The 22,074-nt window shown below is 41.0% G+C and overlaps 1 protein-coding gene across 8 annotated transcripts in view; it reads right to left on the bottom strand.

The window, feature by feature from the left end:
- Positions 1-5,500: 5,500 nt before the first annotated feature.
- The window catches only part of mtss1lb (MTSS I-BAR domain containing 2b), a 64,602-nt gene continuing 48,028 nt past the window's right edge, over positions 5,501-22,074 (bottom strand). The window contains exons 7-15 of one of the 8 annotated variants that reach the window (XM_023953708.2): positions 18,781-18,938; positions 17,121-17,228; positions 16,945-17,042; positions 16,131-16,392; positions 15,614-15,688; positions 12,816-12,971; positions 12,207-12,389; positions 10,587-10,752; positions 5,501-9,378 (exon numbers count right to left, since the gene is read on the bottom strand). In XM_023953708.2, coding sequence (XP_023809476.1) covers positions 8,513-9,378; positions 10,587-10,752; positions 12,207-12,389; positions 12,816-12,971; positions 15,614-15,688; positions 16,131-16,392; positions 16,945-17,042; positions 17,121-17,228; positions 18,781-18,938 — 2,072 coding nt within the window. In that variant the 3' untranslated portion in view covers positions 5,501-8,512. The remainder of the gene's footprint in view (positions 9,379-10,586; positions 10,753-12,206; positions 12,390-12,815; positions 12,972-15,613; positions 15,689-16,130; positions 16,393-16,944; positions 17,043-17,120; positions 17,229-18,780; positions 18,939-22,074) is intronic. The other 7 variants (XM_078945334.1, XM_078945335.1, XM_078945336.1 and 4 more) reach the window with 7 other exon arrangements.

Genomic DNA, 22,074 nt, shown 5'->3' with positions numbered 1-22,074 from the left:
GGGCTGGATGGCAGGAAAGGAGTGGGGGAATGTGTATAGTTCTGGGGAGGGGGCTCTATTTTAATTTTTCGTGCTCGTTTTTATATTATTTATTGTGTTTTGTTTTAATTTAAAGCATTTTATGTTGTGTTTTTATATGAAAAGTTCTATTTATATAAAGTTTGATTTGGTTTGATTTGGTATTGTGTGAGGAGGAGTTTGACTTTCCATCAAACATGAAAATCTCGTTCATTTCCTAAAAACAGCAAAGCCCTTGGGCGCCCCTATCAACCCACATTAGAACACGCTCGTTCCTTCATGTTACTCTTACTTCTACACTGATGCATGGCTCCTCCTTAAGTTCCTTAAGTTTTAAATGTTTGTTTTGAACTCAAATAGACCTTACACAAAAGTGACGCAGAGAATTTTGAAATCCCACGACGTCATCAGCGTCTGATGAAGTAGGACGTTTAGCCTCCTTTCAACAAGCTCATTTGGAAATAACGTTTGAGTCAAAAGAAAGTTGTGATGAGCTCATTTCTTCCATCTTTGCTCTTAAAGTGAGCAATGAAATTAAACATTTACAGCTTCACATAACCAGTGACCTTTCAGGTGATGCTGGTATTTGCAGAAATTATTCTGAATGATAAACCCAAGCAAACAGACTCTTTGCACGCCATCTTTTTTTTTTTTTTTAGACAAATGTGCTCACCATTTGTGGGGTTTCTGCAGAAGAGGAAATGTTTTAAAGGCTCAGTGTGGCGCATAATGATGCATGAGAGTGTTACTGAAAGCCTCGGAGCTACAGAGCAAGCCAGATGTTTGGTAACCTCGTTGAACACATCTGCTCTGCAATATGAAGTTAAATTGACATGTTTGTGTCAGAAAATAACCTATTTTTACCCTCTTCTTTGTTTGACTTCATATCATTCCGGTGTATTACAGCAGATCTATTGTCCAACAAAGCTAGAAAGGTACTATATGTGTGGATATTTCTGGAGTTTAATTAGTTCATTTGACAAAAAAAAAGACAAATATACTTGATAAGACAGATATAGCAATACAATTAAAATATAAATAGAAAAATGTATAAAAATACAAATGATGACAGTACCGGTAGTTTTTTTTTAATTCTTGAATTTAATATTTATAAACTTTTTTTTTTAGATATTCTCCTTTAAAAGAAAGATCAGCCTTAATTTTAGCTTTAAAAAGAGACATTAAAAATGTTTGAAACTATTTGAAAACAAACAAACATTTTAATGGTGTTTCCACTTTTATTTATAAAGTTGCAGGACCTGATTTTGGACAACAAATGTCAAAAGAAAGCAGAGAAAATGAAATCAGTTGTGAGATTAATTATAAAAATTTACAGGTGTTTCTGGCTAATGTGGAAAGGCAGATTTACATTTTTGTTTTTTTATGTCATATTTCATTTTCTCAACTAAAAAAGAAAATTACCTTTTCACCAATTTCAACTCTTTAAAAATTTTACTTGAAATTTAGGATTCAACCAAAGTGAGAACAGTACTGACTAAGTGTGAAGTCGCCCATAAAAATGACTCCCCTCGGGCTCCAACGAAATAAAGCCGCCCTTTTTCCAGGAAACAGACGCCGCCATGATGGAGCCAAACGTGGTCAGTAGCAGTGTCTGAGTCACCATTTCTATGGCAACCACTCTAGCCAATCAGGAAGTTGGAAGTCCACCTCCCTACCACCCGAAAGCGGACCACACGAAATCTGTCAAACCTTTTGAACATTGTGGGCCAGATGGCTCCACCTACTTTTATTAAGAGAGATCAAGAAGATTTTAAAAAAGGTGGCATAGGAAGTATAGTTATTCTGACTTCTCTATAGAAGTCTCTGGGATTTTGGCTTCTTGAAATCAGCAGGTGCTTCCAGTTTGGAACACAATAGGGGAGGGGTCACTCAGTCCAGTTCTCACGTACACTCCAGGGATGGAAGTATCGGTAACCAACCATAATTTCTGCAGACGTATGGTCAGCTTGGGAGGATCTTCAAACACGGAAGCCTTTTTACACAGCAGCACAGTTTAAGTACAACTTTTATTAATACTGGAATCATCACAGTGAGTTTTGTTACATTAGCAGTGACCAAAGTTAACAAATGAGGGTCAGGTTTTACAAAAAAAAAGGAAGACAGGAAAGGAAAAGTTATTTTCAAAGATGGAGGCAAAACAACCTTTAAAATCACAATAAATAAAAAAAAGCATTAAAATTCAGAGATAAAAAAGAGAGACAGGACCACAGAGATGGCAGGGCTACCAGGGAGGGACGACAGGAGCTAAAAGTTGTTTATTCAGAAAGATGAAGCAGGTCTCTGTCACAATGCTCTCCTTTGAAGACTGTAGCCCCGTAGAAAACGCCTTAGTGGCGAGATTTGTCAAGATTTCTTTTCAGATGTCGAGGAAGAAGAGAAAGCGAGAGAAGAAGCAGGAGACAGTACTGAGAACAGACAGTAAGACATTCAGTTTGGAGGCTGTTTCGACCACTCTGTTCTGTTTGACAAAAAGTTGCAGCGAGTTACATCACCAGTACCCATGAGGACCTCCATGAACCCTGACGCGGCCGCCGAGACTTTACCTTTGTCGTGTTTGCTTCAGACGAGTGTGTGTGAACGTATGATGGCTTTCTTCAGCAGGAAGGACTGACAGACTGTGAGTGGGAGGTGGAATGGAGGAACAGTAGGGGTCTCGACCATGTGTCTTTGTGCAACAAACACGCTCTCAAGCTCAAACACACTTCAGTGAAAGTCTGGTTTTTTTCTGAAAGGATGTTCAAGAAAAAAACATTTATCAACATGTAATTTACTGCTATTTATAGGTTCTAAAATCCTATGAACAACTTTTTGAACTGTACTTTTATCTAAAACAAAAAAAAGTCCCAACTCACAGAGCTGTTATCCACAAATTTGTACACAGATTTCTAACGGTGAGCTCCTGCTGTGAGCAAATGCTCGCAGTGGAGCCCTTCCAGCTCACTGTAAACCTCAGTTACCACGGAAACGGATATGAGCCTGGTCAATGCTATTCAAGCAAAGGCAAGTTGGTCATCTGAGACATGAGTTATGATTAAATGAGGCTACATCTGGATAAAATGAAATAGCAAGCTCTGTCAGACCAAACAGTTTTTTTCTTCTTCTGTAAAATGAATAATTCTGATTCTTTCTGCATCAAACACAAAACAAGAACTGTTGGGTTTAAACCATTGGCTATATAAGAGAACTGGACCAAGTTAGTGTGATGTCACCTGTAGATAATGACTTACTTCTAGCTCCAACCAAATGAAGTCAATTCAGTTGCCATTTTTTTGCAGTACAGATGCCATAAGATGGGAATTCTTCAATACAGTTTATGGGTTGAACTAAGTTCCAGCCTCTTCTTCTCTACACTGAGGCTGTTTAGGGTCAAATACTTAAATTCTGTTACAAAGGTTCTGGACTGGACAGTCTAAACCAAAGTTCCCCTCTTTTTTTTTTAAAATGCTGATATAAGAGACCCCTCACATGTTCTAATTGGATGTTTTGTCACGATGCAGGCTCACACTTGTTCCCTTAAGCGCCAGTATTGCGACAGATGCTCACTGAGAAACCATCAAAAGTCATATAAGCTGTTCTTGAGATTCTGCCAGAACGATGCCTGAAAAAAAGGCTTCTCACAATTAATTAAAATGTAATCTGGCATTCATTTGGGAGTTGACAGTCTTTGAAATCCATCCGTTAGCCATGAAGACAGCTTCTGTTACTCTGCATTTAAAGACACTCACAGATGATGGCGTGTACAGACAAAATCTTTCGATCCATTTCTCATCAGATTAGAGCTGAGATCAGAGTCCCACATAGACAAACTTCAACCTAAGGAGAATCTCATCATCCAAACTTTGTTACCACAACCTCCTGTTGCACCGGAGCCCTGTGTAAAGTCTGCAAGAGTTTTAGCATCAGAATAGTCCAGAAACTGAATGGGTAGAAATGAAGATCCTTTACATCTGGTTGGTTGCTTTCATGGCACTCTCATGAGAAAACCAAAGACTAATAAAAAGGACCAAACCACCTGCACTTCCAACAACTGCTCATTAGGGGGTGCTATTGCCTAAAAGAGCTCTGACGAGGACAGGAGCAAAAAAAGAGGAAAACCAACTTGCCGACTGTCGTAAATCTGACTGCATCATGTTTACCCATGATGCAGTCCTTCAAATTTTTGTAATCTGTACTTCTCTTCATTTTTTATTTTAATTCAATGCAAATATGTGGTTTATTAGTTTAAACATGTCAAATATAGGAAGTGCGCTCTGACCTGCCAAATGAAGAAAAAAAATCAGAGGAAACAAACTCAGACGATAAAGTGTGAATGCTCTCTTAAAATAATAACATTTTGTTGTGTTTATTAAGTGGTTTATCCCCCACCCAGCATCATGAAACAATAAAGACTGTCTAATTACGAGCATATTCAAGAAGATTTACCAATGAAAAAGTTTTGTTCATTTCATTTCTTTTTTTAACCTGCTGTCGTGGTTACATTTAGCGTTTTCACGACGTCGTCTCCATGTTTGAGCTGAAACGAGTGACATTTGAAGAACTGCGATCATGGTTAATATTAGGAATAAGAGATCTGCTTTAATGAGAAATATCTAAACGCCAGAACTAAAGATTTTAATTGAAAGTTCAGTTTTTAAACTTTTCAGAAAGAAAAATATCATCAAAACGATCATTTTACGTTGAATGTATTGAGTGCAGCTTTTCGGATAAAGAACAAAGGTTTCTGTTTGTGTATACATGCCTGCAAGCATGTAAATATTTAAATGCACTTTGTCATGTGTCTTCACATGTACACCTAGAAAACTGACATGATGACAGAGTTAGATCACAGTTCATTTAACCCTTTAAAACACCACTGTTCTCTGAAATGTATTCATTTCTGTACTGTTAATGAAATATTCAACGCTGCATGTGGTGTTAAATTTGTGAATTCCTAATGAGGCTTCACGAGGTGTTACCAACCTTTTTTTTTCCTTTTTTTTTTTTTTTCCCAGGATGTCACTTCATCTGGCAGATTTCTGTTCAGTCGACAACTGAGCCGTGTAGTTTTGCAGTCGGGGAGGTGGTGCAGCGGTTTCCTGCGCCAAACTCAGAAGAGCAGTGCTGTACCAGCAAGCTGCTTGTCTGTTGCTCTCCAGGAGTTTAAAAAGCGTAAAAAAAACCCCAAAAAACTGCTTTTCCAATTAATAAACCAAATCAAACCTTTCGTTCACCATCTGCACTTGATTATAACAGATTTTTTTGGAGCGTTATGAACGTTGTCTGTGTTAAATGTTTGTTAGAAACGGTTTCCAATTGTTCATTAAAATATCCTAATGTTCCATTTAAAACAGCTATAATTGATAAATAAGGAAGCGGGGTCTCTGGCTGTGTCTACTCACCATGAGAGGAGAGTAAAAATGGAGATATCTAGTCTGCAGACACTCATATTCTCCCCATTCATCCAACATTAATGAAACACTGCTTTATAGTTTGAAGTTATTTTACTTTTACATAAAATAGAAATAATACATTTTACAGTACTGTTGAAGCAAAAAAGTGGTAACTATGAACTATTTGTGCCTGCTTCTCCCTCGATCAGGCAGTGATATTCTCAATCTCCCGTTTGGCTTCTTCCCGTGTCCCTCTTATGGTTAAGCTGCACTTCACTACTGTCATCATTCCTCAATTGTTGTTTTACTGTTTTGTGGCTTGAAGTCCACCGTGAACAAAGCCGGATGAAATTGTGATCAAATCCTTCTGCTGTTGTCCTCTTTAGGGTGTGGATTCTAAAACCACGGTTGATGGTTTTATTTAAACTGTTGGCACCAAACTTGTGTTTTTTTTAGGGGAGGGGTTTTATGTGCTCTCTGCAACATTTTACAGGAACTCAAAATAAAAATATAAAAGAGTCATTATTGTTGTGAAATATTTCATTTATAAATTAGGAGAATAAGGTAACAATATATTAAGTTGGCTAACAACACTGTTGTGCTAATTAATGAAGATTTGGGTTTTAAGCAGCAAAGATGCCTCCTCTTCATTGATCAATAACTACAGCAGCAATGATTACTGATCATTAAACTGTGTTTTTGAGTTAATTTTATATTACATTATTTCTAATGTCTTCACTTTTTTCCCCTTTTTTAAAAAAATAAGTGACTTTAATATGATTAGAAGAGGATTTCATGTTTAGATGTTTTGTGCCAAAACATGACAAATAATGTCTCAGTCACATGGACCCATGCGGGGTTCTAGACAGGACATTCTTTTAGGGGAGCACAAGTGTGTCCTGCAGTTTCCCTGTGGCCCTTTGGACGTCATAAAAATGGAACGTACCATTGTTGTGTGTGTGGTAAGTGTATGGTGAAGTACCTGTAAGGATAATGGTAGTTACACGCACTGATGATGTACGCATGCTGCCGTCTCTTAGACCACACCCTCGTCGTTAGTAAGGTGGGTTTTTAGTGACCACAAACACTGGGTTTGTACGTATTGCTCGTAGGACGTCCATTACACTATGCTTAATTTCCTCTTTTCTAACAGCAAGACTACAATCTTAAAATGTTGTGAGGGTCATTTGCGTGTCACGGGTTTGCCCATTTTTTGCCCGCAGAAGCCCCTAACCACTCGTAAGGGCAGTTGTGACTAAGGAAAGATTTGAAAGCAAAGCCGTATTTAAAGGTTCTTAAACAATGCTCGTAAAGGTAAAGCTGAGCGTTCTGCCATCCACTTTCACTACGAAAACATGTGAAAGACCAGATGTTCTGTGACAAAAACTCTTCCAGTTTTTGCACCACATGAGGTTGAATACAACTTAAAGTCACAGCTGACAGATAATGTGCTTTTAACTCATTTACGTTTTGCTTAAAATAATAGAAAGTAAAATACAGTTGAGAAATGCCCTCCTTACATTTACTGTAACATTGAGAAATAAAAAAATTAAGCATTGAAAGACAATAGCTTTTTCATGAATCTCCACCAAAAAATTTGGCATTGGGTCCGACAACAGTAAAACATCGAAAATGGAACGAGTCAGCCTTAAAAAATAAAAGCCTAAAAACTCTGTCACCTGTAATTATTGTGTAGTTTCACTAATGTGTTGCTTTGAAAACAGCTAAATAGACGTATTACCTCCACACCAGGTGAACAGCTCTCACACCCCTTGCTTTAAATTAATATTTTGGGCCACTTTCCAATCCTGCCTTCTCTTTCACATCTGCTAATCTTCATCACTTCCTCATCATCGCTCTTTTTCTTCCTTAACCGAGTCGTCGCAACAGATCCTTTCTATCACACAGCAAGACTACAGCAACACCTACTGGCTATTTTACATACTCTACCCCATCAAAGTGCTTACAGTTTTCCATTTTACAAAAATTTTCAAACCATTTGACGTACCAAATGGAGACGGGGACAGAGAGACAGACGGACCACGCATCAATTCACAGTCAAGGTGTAATTTAGTCATCCTGATGATTGCCTAAATGGAAAACCTAAAATCCTCCGTCTAAAGCAAGAAAATAAAAGACATTTATTGCTCCATTTCTGATTTAACATCTTCTCTCTGGTTTTAGAAAATATAAATATATGAATATATTTATTTATATATGCCTATATATGCATATATAGACATATATATATAGAGAGAGAGAGAGAGAGACAGAGAGAGAGAGAGAGAGCCTGGATTACTCGTACAGTGGTAACAAGGTAAGGGACGTCACAATATAAACAAGAGAACACACACAGACGACACACAGCAGAAAAAGCCCCGCCTTCGTTGGGTGATCAGCTGTCCTGCAGCAGAGCTCGACCCACCCCCACACGCACTTTTCACAGGCACCCATACACTCAATCGACATTTGTCCATGTGCACATGCAAAAATGCATGCACTCCCTCTGAGGGAGGCGGGAGAGAGGCGGAGCTGGAACGGTTCAATGCCAACGCCGCTTTTTCCAAGAGTCTCATTAGCTCCCCGAACCAGAACCGAAGCTTCAGTCCACTGGGCTTTCAGAGCCTCTGACTCCCTCCTCAGTCTTGCCCCCGTCAGCCTGGTCTTCTGGTATTAGTTGTGGATAAGGACAGGGTGGGGGGCATGTTGGCACAGAACACAACCGTATTCTTTCTTTTTTTTTTTTTATCAAATCTGTGTTTCCTGTGAGTCTCTCCACCCCAGGCTGAGGGTGTACAGAAGACAAACATGCGTCCAACACACACTAGCTATAGTGGCTTGCTAGCAGCCAGTTAATATTAATGATTTACCTTCTGACCGTCAGCATGGGTTAACATTTTTTACGTTTTTTTTCTCATTACATTGTTGACTCTAAAGGTGGTTCTGAGTATCGTTGTTCATGGTCTTGTTTTCATCTTCTGTTCTACTCTAGATTTCCCTACGTGGTTATGTTTGTGTGAATGTACTAGGTGGTTGGGTTACCCCGCATCAATGCCTGGCCCCCGCCAGTAGCAGACGAGCTCCTCTTTCTGCTTTCCCTCTAATCACAAAATGCGAGGAGCTGAGCGGTCGTTGGAGACAGTTTTGCGAAGTCGAACTCCTCTTCTGATAGTAGTCAGCATGTCACCAGACCCCTCCCCCCCCTCGGTCCCTGTCTGAGCGTCAGTGGGAGCTGTCCCCGCAGGAGCTGGGTCGTCTGGGAGGGTGGGAAAGGGAAACTGCCCTTCCCCAAGGGCGTGCGCACTGGCCACCAACTCGCCAATTTTCTCCACCAAGCTGTGCCGGTTGGCCGCGATCATCTGTTCCTCCTCCGATCCGGCTCCGGAGCCCGCCGCCATGGCGAGCCCCCCGTGCTGCTGAGCGTAAACCTCTAAGGCTGCTCCCGACCCCCAGGCGGTGTTGGGCAGGCTGAGGCGCTTGGGTGATGCCTTGACGTAGTCAAAGACCCCTTGCGTGTCCTCAACTCCAGTGAAGAACACGCACTCTTCACTGCCGACGCGAATCGGCACGCTGCCTGTTTGGCCCCCACCTGCACCGGTCGAGTTTGGGGGAACGGTGGGTGTTTTAACAGGCACGATGGGTGGTCGTATGGGAATGGGCCCAGCACTGGATAGCGTGCGCCTCACCCCCGGTTTGGTGGACGGGGTTCGGCGGATGGTGGCAGTGCCGGGAGTCCCTGCTCCTCCTCCCCCCGCTCCGGCTTGTCCCGGCATTCCATGACATCCCGGACCGAGAACCCCGCTGGGCAAACCGGCTGTGCTGGCAGGTCGCTTGGTCTGGATCATCCGCCGGTAGTTCTGGGCTATATTGGAGTGGCGTGGAATGGTGGAGGACTTGTCGAACTCCGTCTGCCCGTCGTCAGGACCATCCGTATCACCGTTCACGGAGTAGCAGTCGTAATCTGAACCTGCTGTCCAATTAGACAGAAAAAAAAGTATTTAGAAACATAAAAAAATAAAAGCAAACACACATTCAAGCAAAAACAGACTTTGTGTTTTCAATTACAGCAAAAACAACATGGCAGAATTTTCATAAAGGGAGGTTTCTGCATTGTTCAAACGTCTGCCAGAGTTGGTTAACTTCATAATCTTAACTAGCACCAGGCTTAAAAAAAAGATGAATAAACTTTTGTCATCTTTGTAACTCTCATTTTTTTTTATTATACGTAGGTCTTTAAAATATAACCTGGTAAAAACAAAAAAAAAACAAAGAAACTATGTAGTTTAGAGATGAAACACAAAGAGAGACAAAACTGTGCATCAAAATGATAAAACACAAATCACAGAATGGTGGCTGATTTTGGATGTAAAGTCCGCGTCACAGCCATTAGGTATGTTCTGGGCATTGTCCTCGTATGAAATTTCGGTCTTTTGCGATACACGCATGATATACATAATTCACAAGTGTTTCTCCACGACCGTTCCACGTATGTCTAACAGACTTTTCACAAAAGTACCACCGAAGTATAACATTCATGGGACATATATTCCTGAACATATCACGTTCAAATTACACAATTGATGCACAAATCACTAATGAATTGCATATGACCAATGCAATAATCATGCACGGTTTACGTAAGATTGGCATATTGTGTGACAGGAATATAAATCGGCTGATCTTTCATTCCTTCATCAGTCAATACCGAGTGGGGGTTCTCTCGTGGGGGCGGTGTTCAGCGCTGCGCAGAAGGCGGGTTGCAGGAGGGGGCTGTTTATGGTGGGCGCAGATGCGACTCTGGACATGCAGCTGACTTAGAACTGGTGCGGATTATTTGAAACAAAGCATCGTGAGGTGGGTGCTGACCATGGTGGTGAAACAATGTGATTTCTGCTCAGTGTTCTGAATGTCAAAGTGAAGAAACTCAGTGAAGTGCCATTTTACATGTTCTTTGAGTGGTTCGTACTTTTTCTGTGGTTTTACCGTGGTTCATCTGTGATGCATTTGTGAAAATTTCATTTAAATAAAATGAAGATTTCAATTAATGAACACAAATTTTATCACTTTTTCCACATAGATCAGAACGTCTGACCAACTTTCCTCCGTGCAATATGCAAAAATTGCATGTAGCGATGGTGTGACACGGCCTTTAAAAAGGCTAAAAGCCTGGAGTCTTACTTTGTGAAGGGATGGTGTCCTCAGAGCAGGATGGCGTTGTGGTCTCTGTGCTGTAGCCACTAGAGTACTGCAGGGAGTCTCTGCTGCTTTTCTGCTGCTCCATGCTTAGTCCTCTGGTCAGCACCATGGCGAGGTCGCTGGCAGCCGGAGAAACCTCTTCCCCATGCTGGAAACACACACGGAGAGGCGGAACTGATGTTGTCTCATGAATTGAAGAGATGTGGAAATATTTGATCCCTTTCTGCTTTTAAATGTTACTGGAAATCTGTGAGAACTTTTAGCGTTTTTCCCAGATTTCATTGTGTCAGCAGCAGCATTTCAGGCCCGAACATTTACCTAATTAAAAAAGAAAATCTATTTTTAGCTTTCCTGATTCCTACTTTTTAGTATAAATAAAATGACCAAAACACTTTAGTATGTAGAAAAAATAGCTTTTTTGGATTGTACATGCACTTTTGCTGCATAAACTCTAAGAAAATAGTATTTTGCAGGCAAACGTTTCTCCCCAACCTTTAGTCATTTCTCATAGTGTCAAACATTAATAAACTTTATTTTATGCTACTCAAACAATGTAAGTGTATGAGATGCTGGGCTCCATCATCCACCTCAGCAGACTGCAAACATTCACTCGAGCACGGGTATCATCTCACCTTTGCACAAATTGTTTGCATGACTAAATGAAATACTTTACATGTGATGGTGTGTATGCATGTGAGTGTGGATGTGTGAACGGTAGTTGTATTATGTCCATGATGACATGTTAGTATGTAAAGATATTTGGAGCCAACTGGTATAGCTGCACAGTGGCGCAGTGGATGGCACTCTTGCCTCACACCAAGAGGGCTCCCGGTTCAAGTCCCAGATGAGGGACCTGAACCAAAACGCCAATGGGGAACCTTTCTGCATGGAGAAGGCATGTTCTACCCCGTGCATGTGTGGGTTTTCTCCAGAGACTTTGGCTTCCTCCCACCATCCAAAAACATGCTTCACAGGTTAATCTATGTGTGAATGTGAGAGTGTGGTTGTAGAGCCTAGGCTGCGGCAGCCCTGTGACCCCGAAAGGGAATAAATGGCAGAAGATGAATGAATGTTTGTAACATCTGAGTGTGTGTGGACACGCCCCGCCCCTTTTATACCAATATTTACACTTGGTAGTAATGATTATAAATTCCAGGAACTTGATGCTTTATGATTCCACCCCTCCCCCCTCTATAATTTTCCTCTTATTTCCTTAACCCCTTATTTTTTCTCCCTTTCTTTTTTGACCCTTACCCCCCGTCCCCCCCTCTCTTCTTCCCTCTTTCCATCCAGTCCAACAAAAAACTACAAATGTAATTCATATAAATAAAGGTTAGCCTAAATTACAAAAGGGGTTTATTCAAATATACACCTTCATTCCTACATTCATAACCTCCTGTTGTAATAAGAAAGATTAGCAGCAATCCTCTCAATGACGGCTTAGTTGTTAATTATAACCTTCAAACATTTTAAAATGCTTTTTTCTCAGAAACAGCAATTTCTCTCAAATATTTCACTGCTGAAAAATTAAATTGATAAAGGTTTAGCTTTCATGGCTTCAGTACATGTATATGCTTCAGCCTGCTTGTCAGTCAGCATTACCTTGGCAGCAATTGTAGCCGGCGTCATTCTGGGCCTCTGCACATCTTCGGGGTGTGCAGCTCCGGCGTACCCCTGGGAACCTGGCGATCCCTCGTTGTCCCTTGGCCTCTCCACCGGTTCTTTTCTCCTCTGAACTGGTGCAGCAGCTGCAGGGTGCTCGTATTGAGCTGCTTTGGACCAATCCTAAGGAGGCAAGAGGGGTTAGGAAACGGGAAGTGGCCGGTGGGGGAAGCAGGACCAGGCGCGTCCATTATCCAGACGTTTGAAGCCTCTCAGCTGAGTGCAGAGACCGTGGTACCTTTAGGTGGACAGAGTCTCAGAGCTTGTGAACTTTAAAATTATATGTGCTGATGAAGGATCCCTGCTTCGTTTGAACAATCAGCAGTTTTTAGATTGCAAAACCAGCAAGACGGGGATCAGCGAAGACATTTTCGTGCACACACATCACAGGGAATGATGGTTACAATGAAGCAAAGCCATGTGGTCATGGGTGAGTAAGTCTGATAAAACAATGTGTGCAGAAAATATCCTTTTATGGAAGTTCTCAGCAGCAAAAAAAAAAAAAGGAAAAAGTGCGAGAGAGGAGATGGGAGAGAATGGAGAACAAACCTTCCACATGGGAACCTTTGATGTGGGAGAGGAGGAGCTTGATCCGGGGGGGCGGTTAAAGGGTGGGGACGCAGGAACAGGGAGAATGATAGAGAAAGGCCTGGTGGAGCCAGAGTGAGAAAGAGCGGGGCGGAAGGTAGCAAAGGACGAGCCAAACTGCGGGACGAGAGATACAGTTATTGAATTATGGGAAAGCGGTGGTGGAATCACTGGGAACAAAGCCACAAACAGCAGCAATGCACACTCTGTTTAGGATGAGAATGCCGGTGGATTTGACAGGTTCTATCATCATTCTATATGCACTTTGTACACATAGAATGTTGCTGTAAAAGGGATGAAGATTCAAAGATGCAAAGTTATGTCGCCACTTTGACTCCAGAATCGCTAAATAACATTAGTTTTCAGTGTTAAATCAATAAAAGCTGACTTTTTTTTAACAGATAAACTTTAGAACAAAAGCTGAGAGTGGAACAGCAGGTTCTTAGCTAAAGGAATGAAACCTCCTTAATGCTGCAGTTTTCCCTAAGGAAAGTAAGAAACAGGGGGGTAGCTCTGCAGGAACATCGCTCCCCAGGCTTCCTGCATGGAACCAGTGGATGACGGCATGCCTGCATGGTTTCTAATGCTTGCAGGAGACTTTTCCAGGAAGAGAAAACCAGGCATTAGGATTCTCCTCTAACTTTGCAGATTTGTTTTTTTTTTTTTACTCTGCTGACCAGAGTGGCAAACCCAGCAAGGACAGCAGCCACACTTGAAGCGCACTCAACTGTAAGGAAGATTGCAGTTTTGTCAAAACGCTCAATTTGAACTACAATCAGCTTTTGTCTCAGAAAGGAGCAGTTTTACACTTTGCTACATGAGCTGGTTGTCTTTTTTTTGTCACAGTGAGCAATGATTTGTGGCTCTGTAAAGCTGTGCTGAACGTGCTGCAGCACTGCGGTAGTTTCTGGAATTGGACGTGAAGTTTAAGCTCAAAGTTCATAAAGCGGGACTAAACCCAGCCAAGAAAGATAACCAAAACGAGTGAAACGAAGAAGCTGTTTATGGTGGAAGCTGCTCTACAGAGAAATATTGATGATAAGTAATAGGATGGCTACAATTGATGAAATTCCTTTTAACTTTTCTATTTATTTTAATATTAACATTTCTAAACATCATGATATTTTACCTTGAGTGAATTTAGTCGCATGCACCTGCACAGGAGGTCTATGGAGGGTCATAAAAGGGAGCAGCTAAATCTTAAGGGGAGCGCAGGTGTGGTTGTCAGTTCTCTTGAGGTTCATACAGCCGCCTCAAGAGACGTTGTGAAAATGGAAGGTACCATTGTCGTGCGTGTGGTAAGTGTATTAGGAAGTATTTGTAAGGATAATCAAAGTTCCACGCACATGGGACGAATGGGCGTTGCTGTCGTACAGTCGTTAGAAAGGTGCAAGTACCGTTCCTTATTGACCATACGCAAATGCTGCATGCAGGGGGGGTGTTTGTGATATGTAAGTGCATGCAAGACGCCCAAACTAAACCATTCAGAAGTTGCTCCCAAAAAACGTCCGCCTTAAGGATGCGTCTGCGTCGTCATCTTCACTTATCCTTGCGATTTGTAGAAGTTTTCACTATGGCCTGTCGCCCGCAGCATGCTCGCACAAAACCTCAATAGATTCACTGAGCAGTTGCCAGTCCCCCCCAGACAGCCTGTATCCACCCGTAAGGTTATGACTAAGGCTTAAGCTCCTTTAGTTCTGACGGAGAAAAAAGGGGGGTGTTGCTGATCGACCGCGTCTCTGGGATCGGCGTTTGTTGCAAGCTGATGCGGCGGTAACGGCGGCCCGCTGCTCTTTGATGTGCGTGTGGAGATGAAACGAAGATCTGACGTCTTTCAGAGATGTGAAGACTTTTTTCCTGCCTCCTGACTGTTTTTCATCACATGTCACATGTGTCCTGAAGATGTCACAGCCTCAGATTTATTCTCTTTCAAATAAAAGCAGCCAGACATCTGATGTAAAACGCGCAGAAAAGTTACCCTGATTGTTCTGCAACTGCACCTCCCTGTATACAGACTTTCCTCACTGATGCTGAGTCAAAGTGAGTCAAAACTAAATCCTTTGAACAATATCTGTCTTGTATATTATTGATTTATTAGGTTATGTAACGAGATTGCTTTAAAACAGTTTGAACTTTATTTTCTGCTGTTTGCTGGTCAAATATTTGCTAAGAAATTAACATAACTACACTTTTTTTGGAATACTTACAAAATTGATTCATATCAAAACCTGTATTGATAATAATTAAATGTTTTCACATTAAAAAATTGATGAGACTCATGTGATGTTTTGATCAAAATTAATAATTTTATTATTAATATTAAGAACTGGCTGATTCCATTTAAAGTGATTTTTTTCCGTCTATAAATCTAAAAGGTTGTTCACTTTTCATATTTCATTGCTGATGTTGTTTTGTTTTTATTTATTTTACTTTATTGCTTGGCAATTTTTTTATATATGTATATTTATGTTTATTTATATTTGCATATGTTTATAATTTCTTGATTCCATAAAGAACTTTAACAATTGTCCAGCTAACATTTAAAATACATGTTGTGCATAACTTCTCATGGGAAATCTCGGCTCTTTCTGCTTTTTTAAAGACAAATCGCATTTTTGCCTTGAAAGCCATTCCAGCAAAATAAACTTTTAACCATCTCAGGGCTTAAAAATAGGTAAAATTCAAACACAGTGAGTTTCAACCTCCTGCTTTGTCATTGTTTCGGGTGCTTTTTCTGTTGGGGGTGCATGGATGCTTACAGTAGTGGGGGAGCTGCATTCACTGACAGACTGGCACGTTTCTGACGCCTCTGAGGAAGCTGAGCTGGAGGATTTCTACAAGAAAAACAGGCAACATTTTATATTTCAGTTAACCTCTGGCAAAACTCTTTCTATACTGTTCAGCTGTGCACAAAAATAGAATGTTTTTCTGATCTAAACCATGTTAGGAAAACTTCATAGATTTATGATGTTGTAAAGAAGTATTTGTCCCTCCAAGATACAAAAATTACAAAACACTTGTTTTTTAATTATTCCTTTTTCTTGGGTTTATTTTTTTGACTTTATTAAAATTAAATAAAAAATCTAGAGCAGCCTTGAAAAACCCAGACTTCTTGCTGAGCCTGAATCCCAAGATTTCTACTCTGAAGCGGGAAACAAAAGTCTCCCTCAAACATGTAAAAAAAAAAAATATGAGACACGTTCAATTTTAAAAAAAAAACGAAGGCTGTGCTTCAGTGAGAGTTTGTCTGGGAATATTGAGTTTTATAAGAGCTACCTGACTGGTGAGGTCTGACGGCATCGGTGAGGGAGGCTTGGAGTAGATGTTGGCATCCTGGGACACAAAGCCAGAATCGTGGGAGGAGACGCTGCTGAGGCGGTGGGCGGCGATGCCCCCTGGAGGTGGAGGCTGCAGGGGCAGGCTGCTGCGGTGGCGATATGAGGAGGAGGAGGAGGTGGGTGAATGTGGCTGGGAGCCTCCTCCAACACCAGTACTTACACCTCCCCCTGATGACCGGGATGCGCTACTGTGGGCACTGCTGCAGGAGGAGGGGTGTGAGGACAGGGTGAAGGGGAGTAAGGATTAGGAAGTAGCGTTTGTGATTGCAGGCATGTGACGAAGGGAGGCAACACAAAAGATCCAACAGGAGAAAGAGAGCAGGGGAGGGGTGAGGTTGAGGCAAAACAGGGAGTACAGGAGCAGCAAAGTGCACACAGACACACAAAAACACACAACAGTTCTGCAGGAAAGACTGAACCTCCAAGCAGAACACTGGATCACACACAAACGAAAAAACTATGACAAAAATCTTTCACTTAGTCAGTTATTCTCTCAAAAACCCATTGACCGTGTGAGTGTGACGTCACCGATACAAAATGGTTTAGTCCTGGCTCCAACTAGACAACATCAATTCAGTTTTTTTTTGCAACATGGATGCCTCCACGTTGGAGGCAAACGTCGTCAGTAAGCGGTGTTTGGTTGAGTCAAGGTTTCTATGGCAACCACTCTCGCCAATTAGAAGTGAGCTTGTTGGAAGGCCACACCCCAATCACTTGAAAGCTGGTATGAGTGACTCCTCGTGCACAAATACCTGCACATGCTGCTCTTGCGTGACCCAGAGCTGCTGGGGGACGACGGTGGCGTCTGATAGGACCAGCTGTAATCTGAGCCCTTCAGGTCTTTAATCACCTAAAAGATGAGAAAAAGGTTGAGCAAAAACTTTTTTTTCACCTTCTCCACAAATGACGAAGGATGTGGACGCGTCACCTGTTCACTGGCAGGAGGCAGTTTGTGAGGATCGGTGGTCAGAACAGTGAGGTCGTCGATGATGGCTTGCAGGTGGGTGATCTCGCCCAGCATGGCGATCTCTCCATTCTGGGCATGAGTGACAGGCGGTAAGAACCCCGATGCATTTCTAAAACCCCATCTCAATAGGATGATCCAAGCTTGCTTAAAACCCCTCTGTATGTAGCTTGGATCATGTTTTCTGCCCTGCACTGCATTATCACTCCACTAGGAAGCAGCAGTTTTCCTTCTTATTTTAAAATAGCTGCTTCTGTAAAATCTCAAAAATTTGGAACCATCTAGCATCTATTTTTACTTATTTTTACTTATGCAACAGAATTGTTTATTTTCAAAACTTTATGGTGAGAGAAACACATCTACAAAAAAAAATTATCCCAGAAAATTAGAATTTTCTTTCAGTTCTTTGATATATCAGGCTTTATGATATACTCATTTACCACGACTTTTGATTCACAAAAATATGAAAAAGATCTTGATCATCGTGATAAAAAAAGACATTATCTTTCACCAACATAAATTATATTTGTTCTTAAAACAGATATGTTCCACTTTTTATAAAGTGATTTACATACATTTTTATATCGGTATGGATCAGATAAAGAAACTTTATAACCAACTCTATAATATTTAACTTAAAATAAATACATCTCCAGGGTCACAAAGCCCACTTAGCTGCCGTAGGGCAAAGATGGGGTTAAAATAAGTCCTTGTTCAGAAATGTTACCCCTCATTTTTGGCTCATTAATTAAAAAATGACCAAACTTTGCCACAGAAATAAACATACTAACAGGGTTTTAACAAGCAGTAAAGGATTTTTTCTATAATATATTATAGATATGTCATGTCTTGTCAGTCTTATCTTAAGTCCTGAGTTGTGCACTTTTAGTCAGTGTCTGTTACCTGTGTTGTCTCGTGTTGCACTTCCTGTTTTATTTTGAAACATTAAGTCTCCACTCGTTTCAGCCCTTGTTACTTCCTGCCCTGGTGTTTCCCTACAGGTGTGACAGTCTAATCCACCCTGAGTGTTTCCACCTGTGATTCCCTCCCTCCCTCATGTCTTAAATAGTCTGAGTCCGGCTTGGTCCTGTGCCAGTGAGTTCGATCTTATCCCTTTCCACAGAAAAAGCCTTTTCCTGAGAATAAAAGCTCTAAACTCTGCATTGAGTCCAGCCCTGAGTTCTGCCCTGACAAGATAACAGATTTTAAATTATTCTAAACTGTATTCCAACATTTTTCAAAACAAAAACAAAAATTACTTTAGAATAAGGAAATCCTTTAATTTGAGCTTTTGTTCCTTTGATCGACTGAAACCAAAACTATGAAAAGGCTTGCTGGCTTTCGTCTAACCAAGCCTCAGTTTCTGAGTTTAGCCTGCCAAATGTTGCAGTTCATGAAATGACCACCGGGGGCAGCACAAAGTCATATTAGTTTTTTTAATCATGAACAATTTTGGGCTCCATAGAGGCATGCTGCAGGAGGGAACAATTTCTCGTTGAATGGTTTTATTTATTTTAATTTTCTTTCTCTTTGATCCATTCAACTACACTAATCTTTAAATTGTGTGACGCATTTTGAACAAAACTAAATCCAGAGCATCTCAGCAGATCAGACTGTGTCTCACCACAACAGGCTGCAGGAAGCCAATGAAGGTGCAGAAGCGACCCCTCTCCTCCACCAGGGCGCGCCGCACTGCCTGCTTCTCCATCTCCTCCATCAGCAGACACATGTCACTCACGTCCTGCACGGCGTTGTCCAGCTGGGGCTGCAGGTCGCCTCGGCCTGAGACGCACAGGTTTGAGTGAGACAGAAAGAAGTTTTCACCAGAAGAGAGAAGATCTTCAAAAAATGGATGCAGAAAAGTGTTAGATGGGTGTGCTTTCATTAGAAAAAGAGAAGATTGGGAATTTCAGATCCAACTCCAGCAATAGTGATTTTAAGATGCAAGTACTTGATCTGCAAAATGACTTTGATTCCTGATGACAAAAAAAGAGTTTTGGCTCCTTTTTTGCTTCCTCCTTAAACACCACTGAGCCAGAATACAAATACTGTTTTTGTCTGGAAAAACTGGTTCTGATCATATGCGGCTGATACAATTCTTTCTCTGATCACTTACAGAAAAGGAAACTCTATGGATGGAAAGCAAGACATGAAATGAATCTTTGTAGTGTTAAAACATGCAAAAGATCGGCAAAGACATGGGCGCTATCAGGGACTGAATGAAAGAGAGCAGTGGTGGAATGACGGGGTAAAAAAAAGCCTATAGTGTCACAACAAAGCTGATCACAAAAGCTGCAAAAGTCGTGCAGTCAGGGAGGAAGTGAAATTACATCATGCATCATCCAGAGTGAAACTCTAAGCTACCACAGAGGAGTAACTTTAATCTCTCACTGGAGAACAAAAACTTTGATGAAGCTTTTTGGGAACTCCGCCATTGCAGTGATTTATCTGACAGTAACCAAATCCTCTTTGAAGTCGTTTGCTGTCATGAAGCTTGATGGGGGTGGCGACCCAGATCTCATCAGACCTTGATGGAGATCTTTATAGATGGTGAGGGCTTATGTGAAGGGTGGAGATCCAGGAGTGTCCGTCGTGCTAAGCAAGAAAGACTCAGTCCATGCCCAAAATCGCTCCCTACTCCCTAACTATGGTACGAAGAAAAAACTCTGTAGTGCCCTGGATTTTAAAAGCGGTTCGGACACCATGCTCACTACTTTTTGTTTAAACGTTAAATAATGACATCTCCAATGCTGTGTTTTCATTATAAAAACCTGGTAGGTTTATAAAAAATAAATTCAAATGGACATTAAAAAATCCTTCAAGCGGAATGCATTGTGGTCTACATTCACCATTCTAGTTAGCATCGATGCTGGCTGTTTTTTTTGCAGAAACTTATGGGAACGCTGGATTTGGGCAGAATCTGAATAGCTTCCCTTACGCTCTGGCTCCTCCCCATTGCTCCAATTGTAGGGGCATTTGAAGCTGTAGCGGCGTCCGAAAGTGTAAGGAGTAGCCTTAGTGACTTACGGCTGGGCATCCCTCCACCTGTAGAGTGTTCCTTGTCGCGCTGTGACGCGGAAGAGAAACGCATTTCTTCATGTGGGGGTGCCCTGAAGTACAGAAGTTTACATCTGAATGTAAGTTATGACTTTCTGTTCTTACATGACTTTTTAAAATTCTAAAACCGATGTTATGTCTTTTCTGAGCGCAGGCAGCAATATGCGCTAACGTGGATGGCTGACCACTGATGACATCATCTAGTGGTAGTGCCGTCCGAATTTGAAGACACTCTTGTTTCCACAACTCTCCACTTGGAGGGCTGAATGTAGGGGTAGGGAGAAGCCGTTGGGGTAGGGAAGCAATTCAGACTCTGCCTTGGACACAGTGACAAAAGGGCGAACGCTGAACTGCACTGAGTAGTCAGGAAATTCGGACAAACCTTATTGTTTGTAGTGAGCCAAAACAAATTGAAATTCAGAGCTCAATACGGTTGAAAACTTTATTTACAAGACCTTAAACTATCAGCAGAATCTTTGGAGATGTGTAGATTTAATCGTAAGGTTTTCTTGTTGGTTTTCATGTCTAACATCTGGCTTAGTTTGCTACTGTTGCTGGGTAAATTGAGGACCCCCAGGAAATATTTAGGGTCTGTATTTCGTCCATAACGAGGCTCTCTGTTTCCCCAACAGGTATAAAAAGTTTGAGGCATGCAGTCGCGGTCGGGAGGCAAACATTCAGGGTGTGCGCTGATGTGGCAGCCCCATACTCACCCTGCAGCTCTGTAACAAGAACGCCACAGGCGGGGAGGGACAGGCGCAGGTAAAAAAAAAAAAAAAAAAAGCAAAACAAAGGGAGAGAAGAGGAGGGGCAGAAACAGCAGAACTTATTGTTAAGGTTAGTACAAGGAAGCCATCACAGCACAGCCATAATGCCAAACGTTAGAGCAAAAAAAATGAAATAAAATAAACGGCGCCGAGACAATAACAGCAGTAATAATAGCTGGAGAACGTCCACAACACAATTCAAAAAAACATTTAAGTTCGTTAAGGTTGTTACATTTGTACTCTTGTTCAGAAATATGTAAACAAATCTGAAAATATAAAAAAACTGAAAGAACAGCATCATTCATTGCAAGAAAACTATAAATATCTCCTTTAAAACGCCTCATTAATAAATAAACATTGAGATGAGAAACAAATGCAACTTAAATGTTTCCTTTTTTTAGAAAATGGATTTTTGATAAGGAAAATATTGACTTGTATTATAGAAAATAAATCTGCAAAATCGTTGTTTTTAATTAAACACCTGTTGCCTGTATATTATTAGGTTTGTCATGTTATTTTAATCAAAAATGATATAAATATGCCACATTTGCCAGGTTTAGAGTTTTAGAAGAGATTTAATTCCTCACCCATCACATGACAGGCTCCTATATATGCTATAGATATGCTATTTGTTTGTATAGATTTTATTTTGCAGGCAAACAACTAAATAATGACAACTCATTGACTTTTGTTCACATTTCCACAAAATACATAAAAATGAGTCAGTAAATTACAATTAACACATCTGGACAGAGTGGTGGAGTCAGATATCGTGGCTTGGTTTCATCACACATTTTTGGTTTTAACACTATTTGTTGCAGTCATAAAACAAAGAAAAAAACATTCAAACTGTTTCTGAAAAACACTGAATCCCTCATATGTCAGATTTATTTTGCAGAAATTGTGGATGCTTGCATTTTTCTGCCCAGCAACACTGCAAAAGATGATGCAGACAGAATTATTATTGGTTGCAGTTTCAGGCAATAAAATGACTCAAATGAGAAAGAGCAATATCACTGCTTGTCACTAGATGGCGCCGTGCATCTGCAGGTCAGCTAAAAGAGCTTCTTGGTTGGTTTTCTGCTTTTAAAACC

The sequence above is a fragment of the Oryzias latipes genome, chromosome 3 (assembly GCF_053564925.1).
Source record: "Oryzias latipes strain Hd-rR chromosome 3, Olatipes_Hd-rR_3.1".
Taxonomy (NCBI): Eukaryota; Metazoa; Chordata; class Actinopteri; order Beloniformes; family Adrianichthyidae; genus Oryzias; species Oryzias latipes.
The sequence above is the reverse complement of the archived record's forward strand: the minus strand, read 5'-3'. Positions and strand labels throughout refer to the sequence as shown.